Source organism: Plectropomus leopardus, chromosome 13 (genome assembly GCF_008729295.1).
Source record: "Plectropomus leopardus isolate mb chromosome 13, YSFRI_Pleo_2.0, whole genome shotgun sequence".
Lineage (NCBI taxonomy): Eukaryota > Metazoa > Chordata > Actinopteri > Perciformes > Serranidae > Plectropomus > Plectropomus leopardus.
The window spans coordinates 16,114,731-16,130,109 of record NC_056475.1 but is presented as its reverse complement, the minus strand read 5'-3'; the positions used below and the strand labels follow the sequence as shown (position 1 = coordinate 16,130,109).

General features: G+C 39.3%; 1 protein-coding gene across 1 annotated transcript; it reads left to right on the top strand.

Moving 5' to 3' along the window:
• Positions 1-6,119: 6,119 nt before the first annotated feature.
• On the top strand, positions 6,120-8,517 carry msx2b (muscle segment homeobox 2b). Its single transcript, XM_042499303.1, has 2 exons — positions 6,120-6,583; positions 7,142-8,517. The coding sequence occupies exons 1-2, from the start codon at positions 6,202-6,204 to the stop codon at positions 7,594-7,596; spliced, it is 837 nt and encodes a 278-aa protein (XP_042355237.1). The 5' UTR covers positions 6,120-6,201; the 3' UTR covers positions 7,597-8,517.
• Positions 8,518-15,379: the final 6,862 nt, after the last annotated feature.

Sequence of the window (15,379 nt, the reverse complement as noted above, 5' to 3'; positions counted from 1 at the left end):
TTCAAAACTTCATCAAAGAGCAGTTCCAAAAAATATAATTGCAGTTGGCGATTACCCAAGCTATCATCACCTTCAAAGGAACGCTTTGCTACACACTGTGGCGCAGAGACGGGAGCTGAAACTTTTCTTTTGGCACAAAGCTGATTTCTCTACATGCTTGTGTGAGTGTGGTGTTGTCACATTGCTACGTGCATCACCATGCTTTGCTCTGGGCCAATGTGCAGGTTCACATGCATGTGGCAGTCGGTGTACCAGCTGGCACTTTTGTGGATTTGTGGTATGTTGCTGTGTAATTTATGTTATAAAAAGATAATATGTGACATTTGCTGTGCCTATGTGTTATTTATCATTATGGCTGTGTGACGTTGTTATTGGAACAGTACTGTTTCACACTTCCTGTGATTCACTTCACCAGCTTGGCTGTGTGGCCATTAACTGGATGTGTGTATATCTGTGTTTGTAAGTTCACATAACTGTGTATGCTGGATGGGTTCTTTAACAGGTGTACAGTATGTTCTTTGACATATACTACAGTTGTAAATGTATCTGGTTGAGATGCAATGTGATGGTATATCAATCCTTTGGAAAACTTTACGATATTTGCTTGTATCACAAAGTCTGCCACAAAATGATATCGATTTGCTTCATTTCAGCAGCCTGCGATCAATATGAGATGATATCAGAAAACATCCTCATTTACTTTTTTCTTGGCTGGTTGCCATTATCTACGTGGCACTACTCTGTTAATTTTGCAAGATTTTATTGTTTAGGAGAGCTGCGTGCTCGGATGAAAATTATGACACAGATGTGCCATGAGAATTTCAAAATGAGGCGTATTTTAAAGAAAGTGATATGAAACAACGTTTTTACTTTGGATGGTTGATCCAGTATCATTGTTGTGACACTTGCGACAGAGAGAGAGTTTATAAGTTTAGTCATTGGTTTTTACATCATTTTTATCCCTGGTTATTATTTTATTTAATTCCATTGACTATAATTTATTAATCTTTTTACATTTCATTGTTGTGATTGTCATTTCATGAATTCATTTAATGTAGTCATTTCTTCATGTATCATTTGTAATTTATCGTAATTTTTAATCTTTCCAAAGTTTATTATTATTGTTCTATTAAGGTCTTTTTAATTTTGTCTCAGTTTTGCTATGTGAGGCACTTTGGGCTACATGCTTCTTTTCATGACAGGTGTTACATAAACAATGCTGTGTTTGAGTTCACATTGAAAATCACATAACTCAAATGTTGCCATAAAGCTGTTCTGCTCATTGTTTGGAAATGTTTCCAGCAGCACCCGGATGCAATCAAAACTATTAAAGGGTTATAGCTAACTCAAAGTGCAGAAGAATCTCATACGATGCACAACTGTCATTTCACATTTTATGTCATCATAATGCCCAATAATAGTTCCAAAGAAATGGATTTGCATATATCTGTATGAGTATTGATGTCCTCATTTTCACCCTAATAATGACTTAAACTCCAATCTTCTCAGGGACCCTCCCCTGCAGGCTCACAGTCATCAGCTGACTATCCTGTAACATAGCCCAGGGCTGAGTCAAGCAACAGATTGCCCTCCTTCTCTTGTCATTAGCAAAGTGGGCATCAATCTTTCACGTTACAGGAGGCCTCATTCTCTGGCTTCTGAATGGATCTGTCTCCAGTGTTAACAGCTAATTGGCCCTGGCGCCATTGTAGCATTCAAGGTAGTCATTTATGTGCATTACAGGCGGAGGTTCTGAGGGCCTGGAGCTCAAAGACAGAGAGGGGCGGGGTTGGTGACAGTACTAACATCATTTGGATGTGAGTGAAAACAATGTGATTACTTTGAGTGTGAATGTGTCAGTTAGTTATTTATAACATGCCCAACAGGTTTGACAAGTTACCTGTCTTACTGAAGATCTTAACATATTATCATTTTGCAAAATTGTGTAGTTCAAGCAGTAGTGAATGAAGTACCTGAAAGCCACACTTGAGTAAAAGTACAGATTTATCACCAGACTTTGGTAAAAGTTAATGTCACCTTTTGTAATATTATTTGAGTAAAAGTCTAAGAGTATCTGATATTTCCTGCACTTGAGTATCTTGAATAATCAATATCAAGTGATTTCACAATATTAAATGCACTTCAGTATTGAAAGTATAGTACAAGTACAAGAACTAGCTAGTAATTAAAAAGCAAATGGCAAGAATTTTGAGAATGATGAGATTTATTTCTATCTAACATAAGAACAAAATCCAGTTTTTCCCTCCCAATTTACCATTTGTGTGTCCGTCCATCACTTACTCTTTCCTTCCCTATTTTGTATAAGGCAACTAAGGTGCTATAAGGGAAATTGGAGTATTGGAATAAAAGCATACATTTTATTTAGGAAATTTAGTGGAGTAAAATTGAAAGCTGACATAAATGTAAAAAACTAAACTACACATACTGCCAAAAAATACATAATTACTGTTCTCCAGAAAATTTGCCATATAATGGTATTCTGTTGTGTATATTGGAAATATACTCTTCTTTTTTTTTATACTCATCAAGTCAGTTGAACAAAGGAATATCAAGTTGGGAAATAAAAGCCGAATTTCAAGAGGAACTGCCAACTAATACAGGATAGAATTACATTAATTTACAAACTGTAACAATGCTGCATATTCTTTTACATTTTAGCATGTTACTTCCCTGACTTTATACTTACATGTAAGTTTCAGTATAATGGTAAAATTTGCTGGTTTGATGGCATGAATGAGTGTTTTAATGGGAATGTAAATAGTGTGTGAGTGCAGAGCTGCCTGCTGATTATTCCAACCAAACATTCCACCACTTCAAAGCTGTTGCTGTAATTACAATGCTCTGAGGTGTGCCCGACTCACACAACCAGAGCTTCTCTGTCACACACACACACACACACACACACACACACACACACACACACACACTGTACAGACAGCCACACACTGCATACGCGCACACACACACACACACACACAAACATGCTCAGACAAATTGCTTTAGCTATTATCAGGCTTAAATGATATTATGGAAAAAAGGAAGTGGGATGTGTGGGTAATTTTGCTACACCCAGGAGAGCACCCTTCTCATTTCTACCCCTCCTCCCTCCTTCCTTCCTTCCTTTTTTCCTCCTTCTTCTTCTCTTGCAAAATCCTCTTCGGTCACACAAAGCTATGGTCGCATTATTGTATTTGCACGTCTACATGCATACCCAGCGTTTATTTATATCAGCTCCCACACGTTCACACATTCAAAGTGCATCTAAAAAAACATCACCTCCGATTCAATATAACTCAAGCTGGGCATGACACTGTTTATAGATGCGTTGACAGTACAGGCTGTAGCTCGTATTGGTGCCAGTTAGATTTTTCAAGTAAGATAATAAAATGAGTGCCAGCAGTTTCTGTGATTAGACTGTGTGTGACTGGCAGTCTTCCCCTTGCAACAGGGTTGAAAAATACATAAGGACAAAAACCAAGAATTTGAATAATCTTTTACAATCTGTCTAGATGGTTTTTATGTTGACATTGAGATTTAATATGACAGGGAAGAAAGAAACAAAAGAATGGAGGAGAGGAGGCAAGGAGAGAGGATAAATAGAAAAGATGTGGGAAGGTGGCATCCAGTAGCCCACCTGGTAGAGTGGGCGCCCCATGTACAGAAGCTTTGCCCTTGCTGCAGCAGCCACAGGCTTAACTCCAGCCTGGAGCCCCTTGCTACATGTCACCCCCTTTCACTTCTCCTTTCACGCTTAAGCTGTCCTATGTATAATGGAGACAAAAGCGAAAAAATAATCTTAAAAGAAAACATGTGAGAAGGACAGGAATAAAGCATTTATGAGGGAAGAGATAAAGTAAAAAAAAAGAAGAAAGTCACATGGCTGAGGGTGTAGAAAAAAACAGACAAAAGGAAGGAAAAAATAAAATGCAATAGATAAAGAAAATGACTTAGCAAAACAAAGCAAGCAATAAAGGGTGTAAGAAAGGAGACGGGAGGGAGGAGAGGAGGAAACATGCCACTGACGCTCAGCCAAGAACGAGTTCTGTGGATAATGACTGACAAGGTGCCTGCAGGGCATGCGGGTACAGCTAGAGAGGAACGAGAGAGAGAGGTGAAGAGGGTGGAGGAGGATGGAGGTGGGGATCCTGAACAGGGCTGAAAAAAAAAGGCAACAGTTTCTCCCCTGAGGAGTCAGTCCTTTCATCTGGCCGCTCACTGGCGCCTTCACAAACCTCTGATTGTCTGTGAAATAACCCCACTTTAATAAGGCAGCAGAGGCAGCCTCCTGGGAACTGAGCTCCGCTCCACAGTCATAGACATGCTACTCAGGCCTGCTGGCTACACGTAAAAATGCAGGGGATCAGGGTCCCCACCACCATAAGAGTGTGTACTACATTATATATATATATATATATATATATATATATATATATATATACATAGTGAGATGATATATGAGTGAGATTGAAGGAATACAATCTGAATTTATTCTTGTGGGAATGGGAAGCTGTAATAGTCCTGCAGCACTGTTGGCTGGGTATGAAAAACACACAAACAAACTCTCATAGCTTCTACCACTTATTTGTGCTCACCAGATTATGACTGTGGATCAGGCCTTGTGATGTCAACCAGCGATTAATCATCATTCAGCAGCAGAACGGTTCCAATTAGCAAAGACATGGGTGTTAAATATGAGCAATTAGGCAATAGATAAGAAAGTACTTGCATGACCATGGGAAAAAATCTTAAGATAAGTGAGACATCCTTTCAGCTTAAAATATATTCCACCATCATCAAAGGAGCACTTCTTAAGATAAACGGCTGGAAAAGTGTAAAGTTCTTCATGAGGAGTCAGGCACTTTCATCTGACATAACGTGAAATTGTTCATGGAAAAAACACAAAGAGTTCCTTCACGAAGACCACAATGAGCAACTTCATGTTGAATGTGCATGGAGAATGGGAATGAATCATAGGATGATGAGAAGATGAATGAGTCAGCTACAGGGGGAAGTCTCATCTAGATTGCGTCCAGTTGCGCCTCAGACACCAGCTGGACTTTAAAAACTAAATCTATAATTTGGGGAAGTAATTTCCCCTTCCTTACATGCAGGACTCACTGACATGGCGCTCAGTATTGTGAGTTTCAATGGAAAGTCCCAATAAAGGGAACAGCAAACAAATCAGAGAGGCAGATAAAGAAGAAAAGGGATCAGTGTTTCATCCTGGGTATAATTCTCCATAATTATCCACATGGGGCCCGTGTTTACACATGCAGTCTCATGAGGTTAGAGTTAGAGCTAATCCGTTACTGGAGCTTAACTTGTGATATTGCTGTGGCACAGCTATTGTTTTTTTCTGGCTTATTTTCCTGAATTCACTTATTAAAGCAGAAAGAAAAAATGAGGAAGAACTGTGTCGTCATTTCAAGTCTGAAAGAAATCTTGATCTTTCACTGAACAAAATGGAGCTACAGACTTGAAAAGCTTTACTTTACATCGTTGTGGACATTTTGATTTATCATGATACAAAACTGAATAACTGTTATGAGAAACAACTAGAAGAAGTGAAACTTCAAGTCAAAACAGTCGTTCCTACAAATTTTTCCTCTGTTGTTTTTTAACTGATTAAAAATGGGATCAAATGGTTTTACCTGCAAAAAGAGTATGGGATTTTCACATAACCTTCTAAGAATAACCTGAAGTGAGTTGGCCACTTAACAACAACAACAACAATAATAATACATGCTGGAGGTGCTTGTTTGGTTCTGAGGAGTGCAACGCAACAGACCCGACAAAAACATTTAAAAAATAAATAAAAAATAATAATAATAATGATAATTGCGACAGTATTACTATATGAAGATATAGTTATACTGTCGCAATTATCATTATTATTATTATTTTTTATTTATTTTTTAAATGTTTTTGTCGGGTCTGTTGCGTTGCACTCCTCAGAACCAAACAAGCACCTCCAGTTTCCGACTGTCCCTGAATGCAGCACTCATAAACATTTCGGGCTGCACTGATTGGTCAAAGTTGAGCCGTGTCGACGTGATGTATCTACAAACTCCCACATACTACTTGACAGCTCCATAACACAGCGCTCGCCGGAGCGGCTCTCACCTGGCCGCCCTTTGCGCTCAGAGTTCGACTGTTTTTCGGACGAGACCCGGAGGAGAGATGACCTCTCACGAGACCTCTAACGAGACCTCTAACGACTTGGGGTGCAGTTCGTCCGAGGAGGACAGTAACCGTGCGGACTTGGCAGATGGGCCGGCGGAGGAGAAGATATCTCCAGCGGTGCGTCGTCATCATCCGTTCAGCGTGGAGGCGCTCATGTCCGGGAGGAAGACGGGCGGAGAATCCATCCGCTGTAAACCGGAGGGAGGCTCGGTGGCGGTGTCTCCTACAGGTTTAAATTCCCTGTATCTGTACCGAGAGACACGTAGCTCCCCCGGGGGAAGCCGGAAGGCTGTGCCTTTATCGCCGGTAAAATCCGAAGCATCAGAGTCGGAGGAGTGCGCACCCTGGGTCACCAACAGCACATTTGCCACACAGCCGCGTAAGTTTCTCCAACACGATTAAACGATCCTACAGATTTTTTTTTTTTTTTACTTAATTCTTTCCTGCAGCCAACAAAATTAAGATTTTTTTTAAGTTTGAACAAGTAGTCAACATTTTGCAGTTTGGATGAATTTCATTATTTCTCAGCTTTTTTTTCCAGTTTACTGGTATACCCTATCAATCTCAAGCTGCGCGCGAGGGTGTCTCCTGTTGGACACAGTTGCTCAAAGAAAGACATGAAGTAGATAAGACCTGTGCAAAGTTAACTAACTACTCTTAATTACCCACATACTATGGGGGGGTTAATGTTTGAGGAAGTACTTCTGACACATCCAAATATGTGGTGCATACCTATAAAATGTAGCCTAGAAGTTAAAATTTTGTCCAACTTATAATTTAAAGTTGGATTAATTCAGCTCTTTTTTGTTTAAATATAGTCAACTTTTTAATGTGGCCAATAAGGATGTTCAAATTTCACAACAAATCAATCATATTCCATGAAAGTCAGTTGAATTCATGTAAATCTCAATTTTAAAAATCTTTGCTATTCTCGCAGGTCACGTCGCTCCTGGTTGTCCATTGAGAAAACACAAGACCAACCGAAAGCCCCGAACTCCCTTCACCACGTCCCAGCTTCTGGCCCTGGAGAGGAAGTTCAGGCAGAAGCAGTACCTGTCCATCGCAGAGCGGGCCGAGTTCTCCTCCTCCTTGACCCTGACAGAGACCCAGGTGAAGATCTGGTTCCAGAACCGCCGGGCAAAAGCCAAGAGGCTCCAGGAAGCCGAACTGGAGAAACTCAAGATGGCCGCAGACGCAAAGACGGCAGCAGTGGCAGCTGCCGCGGCGGGAGGTTTACATCCTGGCTTTACGTTACCGCTGTCGTTGGGCGCCATGTCACTGTACGGACAGTCGTATTCAGCCTATCACCACCACCACAGACCCATACTGCCCATCTCACCTTTAGGACTGTATGCTGCCCCTCTGGGCTACAGTATGTATCACTTATCATAAAAATGGAAATATCACTGACTTCAGCGACGTGTTCCCAAGGATTCCCCAAAATGGACACAGAGGACATGTGGCTATCATTTTGAAAATCAATGTTTATATTATATCTACTGCACAAGGAGTGTTTGAATCAACTTTCCGAGCACTTCAAGTCAAATAAGAAATCTATTTTTTCCTGCAGCGAGGATAAAAAAAAACCAAACATAAATATCTTCTTGCCCCTTTGGACTGCCTGTTTACATGACCTGTCTATATGAGGAGGGGCGTTACTCCCCAGCTGTTTATACTCTTCACTTGTTTACTTTTGCAGTAATTAAGCTGGGCGAGGACTTGCGTCGGACACAATAATACAGACTTTTCACTTAAGCCTTTCTCTTCATTAGATACAGTGCCTTGTGTTGAAAAGGGCCTTAATATCGAGACACTTTGTACGCTTGGATGGATGACGAGTGTTTTACTCAGGCCAAATGAAACATATCAGAGAAGCTTACTTTCTTGAAAAACAGCTCTTCTATTCATTTTAAAAGACAGACAAATTCAGGTTTGTGCTCTCTTCAACACAGAAAGGTTTAACCCTAAAATTATTCACCATATTCAGCTTTTTTCATCTTTTATCTCTCATAGCAATAAAAACATTCTCATCACTCCCTCATACTTTTCTTTCTACACATTTATAGAGCATAGACATATTTATTCTCTTTGGAATATACATTTGCTGGAAATGTATGAATGTCTCATGTTGTGTATTTATGTGAGAATATGGTACAAAAGTTCGGACCAAAAGTGTATTTATATTGTTCTTCCTAAATGTCCCTTTGAAAGGGCCTACATTTTGCTATGCAGTTAATGTAAGTTTTTTTCCACCAATGTTTTATCATTTGAATGAACAAAACAATTAAAGCCTTTCAGACTGTTTCTTTTAAATAAATTCTTTTTTTTTTTTTACACGTAACATTAAATAACTGTGCAGCTACTTTTACTGAAGATCAAAAAAAGTGATATATTTTTATAGTTTTCCAATGAAACCAGCTGTGTTGTGCATTTTTTGCAGATACAACAGCTCTCTGTTTGTGTGGTTTAATCTCGTGTCTGTTTCCCATCCATCTGTTTCAGACAGCGGTCAGTTCAGGGCAATGTTTGTCAAACCATAAATGCTACCCGTAAATTAACCCACTTCACAAATAGTCCCCGCTATTACTGAGCTGTCATTTACCACACTGGTCCAATTTTTTTTTGAGGCGTAGATGCACTTTTATGATGATGTTTTGTTTGTTCAGAAATACAGCATGTTGTCTCTCAGGCAATCAACTGTATTTATGACCATTACAGAGGCATTCAAGTTTCAACAGCAGCGTGAGAACACAGCAGCACTTATCTCCAGTATAGGTGGATGGCAATTTGGGATTAACAACCTGAAACGACTGTAATTTTACCTTTTGTCAAATCATTTTATTTCCAAACCACACCAGCAGTAACATTTACTGTCTATTTCACTGGAATAAAAAGACTGTTTTGGTTTGCTTCTGGCGACATTAGGCAACATTATCATGTATTCAATATTGGCTTACTTACACACTAACAACTTAGCTTGTTAGAAGTTTACTCATTTGCTGCTGCTCTTATCCTCATCAGCATCATGTTCTTCCTGCCTCATTAAACTGAATATTAATGACCACTAAGGTTTGAATAAGCCAAATTCCACCAGACTTCTCCAGTTTAGTGCCAGTTTTAACAGGGCCGCAGGGCAAGTTCAGCGGCTGCAAAAAGGTGCCTGTGCTTTGTCGCAATTATAAGAGCAGCTTACAACTTCCGTGCGACTTTGATGTAGCAAGGGAATCGTTTATAGGCAGCAGCGCATTTATGAGGTTCCCCTTTAATCAGAACAAGGCAGGGAGAACTGGCAGGCAAAGAGAGCAGCTTACACAGGCAAGCAATCAGCCTAATGAAGTGCAGACTGGCAGCGGTGGCTCCGAGTCTCTTGTGAAACATGGAGTTTGTGCTACTTGTTGGAGGGGTGTTGTGTTTCAGCGGTGGAGAGCAAAGTAAATGCTCTTTTCATTTGGAGGGTTGTCACTGTGGGGACCTGTTTTTGTCATTGTTAGTTGCTGGTCGTCTGACAGTGATTGTGCTTGTTAGTGGTTTTGTGTGTTACTTAAGCACAACATGTGACTGAGCTCCACTCTGTCTGCAAGTCATGCGCTTGTCTCTGACCTCCTCTAGTGGTAGTTTGTAATATAGCATCATGGGACAAACCAAATCTTTCAAAAGCCTTGTTGGTCTGAAGTGTGAGTGAAACTGATTTGAGTTTTCAGGCTCACAACAGATACTGGGAAAAAATAACTAAGCAATGAGTTAATGAAAGACTCTCAGCTGTTCATTACAGAAAATGTGTTTTTAATATGCTCAGTTTTTTGCTCATGTGGCACTGGGTCTCGTTCATGAAATGTGAGTAAATCTGCACACAGTTTTTGCGCATAAATCTCTTTGGTACTAAAAACCTGAATTGGATTCATCGACATTAAAACTCGGATTTGAATGTAGACACGTGTGTATGTTTATAAATGCCAATCAACTGCAAACTGTGATCGTGCTCCCGCCATCACTTCTTTATATTGTTGCACCTCTTTGGAGTTCCTCCTTTCTGTCTACTTTCAGCCCATGTTCATGGCCCGTTTAGGGCTTTATAGAGCGCAGCTATTGGCTGTAGACAATGTTCATATCATTGAACTTCACTATTAAAGACTAAAAACTGCTGATAGTATCAAAAATATCTGAGAGCTCGGATTGAGTTTTAGGAGCTGATTTAACTGTGTTAATCTCTTTCAAACACAAAACAACTTCACCCTCATAACAGCTCCACCACAAAAATACAGAGTTCAGCTAACCACCAACAGTAAATGTAGAAAGAACCAAATTATATAATGCTGTGCCACTATGGTTACTGATGCAATGCAAATAATTTTACAGTAGGCCATTTTCTCAGGAGTCTAAATATTTTTTGGCTCTCCAGAACACAGAATTAGCATTAGCATTAGCATTGCCTGCTGCAGCTGACTTGCTCTTCTGAATTTTTTTTTTTTTTCAAGATACTAATGAAGCCTTAGGCAAAGCCACCCAGAAACAAAGAGAAACCCTGTGAGTTTCCATGTACGAACTGGGATGTGATGCACAACAATTCTGTTGTTGGGTCGTACGTGTGTGTGTGTTCTTTGGAGAATCCCTTGAGAGCCACACTGTAGCAGATGTAAGGGAATTGCCTGGAGCAGGCCAGTGGAAGTGGAGGATGGCCAAAGCCTCTAAAGATCTCTCTGGACACACACACACACACAAACACACACACACACACACACACACACACACACACACACACACACACACACACACACACACACAATCACAGTAAAAACATGCCCTTTTTTTGCTCCACTGATTTTGGGGAACATTTGGGCAGTTTTACCAATTGTTTTCTCATTGTGTTGTTTTGCATTTCATTCTTGTGTCATATGTTAAAATTTTACTCAACTGTTATTTAGCATTAGCCAACTGAATAGTCCGCATATATAAAAATCATCTGCTGTTTGAGAGATAATAAATTATCACACTTGAACAGTAAAAACAACAAATTATAGACATTTTTATTGAAACATGCATCATTCTGAGAAGAACTATTGATCTGTTTATGCATGCTGGTGTTTAAACCAATACATTTTTGTCAAAAGTCAATAGGAATGTGCAATATTCAGTTCTGGATCAGTTTTTTTTTTTTTTTTGCAGACTCCACAGTTTCTAGCATGTCAAAATGTGCTCATCTTTGTAAATTAATTGCATTTTAATTTGAGTCTGTTTCAGCTTAGGCCTGTCACAATAACTTCTTTTGTTGGACGATATATTGCCTAAGAAATAATTGTGATAAATATTATTCTTGCCATTTTAAGAACATTTTATGACAATAATACAACGACAAAATAATAGGGTAATAATGCAAGTGCACCCTTTCTAAGAGCAATTCACTTTTACAACCTGGTCTTACTCTGAAGTTGTCAAATACTGTTTGGTCAGTGACTTCTGCTTCAGACACTGACAAAAAAAAAAAAGCCATCCTCCTGCGGCGGTATGATACACTGCCTGGGGACATCAGTTTGAAACACCGCAGGACAACAAAGTAACTAAAACAGATGGAAAGTCATTAGGGCGGGTGGGAGGGGAGGTGTGGGAAGCCAGTGTTCGCTTCATGTAAGAATGTAAAGCCAAACCAACTTAACCATGTGCATTTGTTGCACAAGGAAATAAATGTAAATGTGAGGTGTTTTACCAATATTGTACTTCTATTTTGAAAAAGACTGTATGCATGTAACAAAATGAAACTGTACATTTCCCGTGAAAACATAAGTGTATTTTGAAAGGACACAATGCAAGTAACAGGCGTTGATTGACATGGTGTCCCAGAACGTCAACAACAGATGCACCTAGGATAACTAGTGTGTCATATGTAGACATCAAAAGTCCACTGAACATGCAGCGATATGTGACGAGTTAGGTGTGAGACTATGTTGATGTTTACTTCTTAAGAATATTCAGACATTGGAATTGGAATGTGAAAAAAATGTATTAAAATATCCTGAATAAATAAAACTCAGATATAAATACATGACTGTTAATTTCTGCTGATCTCAATAAGTCAATGATGTTATTACTGTGACTATGATTGTTGCATGTTTGATTCCATCAGCACAACCATGTTTAAATTCCAGTAAAATATTCACAATAACAAGACACACATGTCTACATAAGGCCTTATGCCTTTCTCTGTGAGAATCCCAGTTTATATCTATGAAGCACTACAACTAATTGCAGTGCAAGATATATTGACACTGGGGCAGAGTGTGGCTTTGATTAGCACAAATAAAAAGGTAAAACACACACATACTGAAAGTTAGTTGATTTGCCGGTCTGATGATTCATCTAAAAAAGCCTTCTTCTGGTTTCTTTATGAGCAGCCAGTCACTTTAGAAATATTATGAAATTACTTATTCTACAGTGTTTACACAGAAAACATTGACAGACACACTAATGAGGCTTATAAACAAGAAGGATCTATACTTTAACAGGGTATTAAATGCTTCTCAGTCACAGCCATGCTTAAATTAATCTCAGCTTTTGTAAAATCAAACCAAAGAAGCTTCTGACAGCAGTGGTATATAGCCATTTATATATCTTACAATGTTAAGCTGACGTCATAAAAAAGCCATTAATACAAATTTGATGCCTGCTGTTGTGAAACCGCTGATGCCTCTCAGCTAATCATTCATGCACTTGGAGAGGACGCTAAGAGACTAATGCTAATTTCTGAATCAAATCAAAGTCCTCATATAAAACTTTGTGGCTGTGGCAGAGTGGTTAACACTGCCTATTCATTCATAATTATACAGTTTGTGGAGTCAGTAGTGGAGAGAAATGCACATGACTAATACATTCAATACAAAATGTGAGCAATATGTGCTCCACTGACAGTTTACTAAGGTACTACCTCACAATGTTTCTTTTCCTAAACCTAATCTCTGTAACTTAACACAACTGTAATGTTAAGTATCTAATGCCAACATGTAATGTAATGCATTTAGTTGTACTTTTACTTTCCATATCTGATTATATTTAATATAATTCATTACTTTTGAACTTAAGTACAATAAATAGATACTTTAAGACTTTTACTCAAGTGATATTCTAATAGGTGATTTTAACTTCTACCAAAGTATTTTCCTGGTAAAAAAATATGTACTTTTAATCAAGTGCAACTTTCAGGTATTTCATCCATGACTGTAAAGAGCTCATTACAATTTGAGAGCATTTTCAAAACCATTTTATACCCATCCAGTGAACCAAGCACACAGTATGTGCAATGTATCTGTTGACTGAAAAAGTAAAAAACAGGGGATGTGGAGAGAGATTCAGAAGTTTGAAGACATCTGAGATTTGGATTGGATCAGAGTCACAGTCTGTCAATCCCTTTAACCACACGAGCTTGTTGCAGAAGTCTCAGATTCACATCAAGTCATCAAGTCCTTCATGCAGCGCTGTCTAAATAAAGCTCACCCCAACCTTTTTTAAAATTTTATAAACCAAGACAGACAGCCCTTTTAACAGAAGGGCTATCATCATGCTAACTTCTTCTGCTGCTATATAAAAACACAACTCTGCCACCAACATCAGTTATATTGGAAGCTTTAATCCGGCAGAAAGCTTTACCATACAGTTAATGCATAGGGTGATGGACATGAAAGTCCTTAAAACAGTGAGGATGAAGTCCCCCTTTTTATCCAGTAGGCGTCACTATAGCAACAAAGTTTAGCAAGAGCAGCATCAGTTTGCATCAATGAAACCTAACCGTGTCACCAGAGACCGTCCAAAAAACAAGCTGCTTTAACCTGTCCTTAAAATAGAGCAAAGGCAGACTGAATGAAGTTTTACTTTTCAATGGTCTCAAAAAAATAAAATTTAAGCAAAAAGATGTTTTCTTATCTTTCATCTTATCTGCCAAATAAGACACGAGTGCCTATCTTGAGTTATTTTGGTGAACTATGAGTTGACATTAAGTGTGTCTTTAAAGATGGAAATGATGCTGCATAGGGAGAGGAAGCCACAGTTATATTTATACACTCCCATATTGTTCCGACACCTGTTTACACAGCAGAATGCCTCCGTACAAGTGTTTGAGGGAGTGTGTGCATGTAAGTGGCAGAGGGAATGCATTTTGCGTCCTTAAGTATCTTTAAGGGCGTGTGTGCAAATGAAAGACAAGATGAGTGCTTCTATCTTGTGACTCTGACATCCTCCGATCACTTAACCTTCACTTCTTTATAGGAGAGGACGGAGGAATGGAGTTGTCAAAGACTGAGTCTGCCATATGTGCTCCAACCATTTCACGCCACACACACACTTAGTGGCACCAAAGCAATTTTCAAATTCATGTCACAGAGTTAGAGAATGACATTACAGTGCAATCAAGGAGCTGGCCACACATGCCGCTGGAGTGCCCTCTCTCTACTTTCTTTTTTCCACCCCCCACACATCTTTTCTTTCTGTCGCTGTGTTACACACACACTCATGCACACACGCACGCGCGCACACACACACACACACACACACACACACACACACACACACACACACACACACACACATTGTTGTTATTGTGCTGCCACCTCCTCTTCTCTTCCCCTGCCTCGCTCCCAGATGATTAGCTTTTGGCTGACACATTGCAAGGAGTGCAATAAACATACAAATTAAGCTATTTGAATTATAACACTCAAGTCTTTATGCACGTCACAACCTCTCGGACTCAATTAAAATTTCTCCTTAAAAAGAAACAGCCTTGACTCCGACTGAGAAGCAGTACAACAGTAAATAACACTCACATACCATCAGGTTGGTTTTGAACAGAGTTCCAGGCCATGTGATTTGCAGGCTGTTGAAGCCATATGATGTGTGAGAACATAGCTGTGGGATAAAAGCTATTTATAGATTCATATGTAGGATTTCATGTGATTTCTTCCTGGGTTTCTCTTTCTTTTTTTCTCTCATTAGGAACAATCATGCACAAGGATCAGTACAGGTTCTGAAGGGATGAGATCAACGGGGGGTCACAGGTGATGAGTGTGCATGTGTGTGTGTGTGTGTGTGTGTGTGCGTGCTATAGAGAATCACAGCAGCAAAAGGCATTAAAGGGCTGTGTGTAATAGAGGGTATAAATGTGCGTGTGTTTGTATATATGTATGTATGTATACAT

Excerpts from the sequence above, each read along its gene's own strand:
- msx2b (XM_042499303.1), top strand. The coding sequence starts at position 6,202 with ATGACCTCTCACGAGACCTCTAACGAGACCTCTAACGACTTGGGGTGC. Across the intron at positions 6,584-7,141 it reads CACATTTGCCACACAGCCGC|GTCACGTCGCTCCTGGTTGT; the intron begins GTAAGTTTCTCC and ends CTATTCTCGCAG.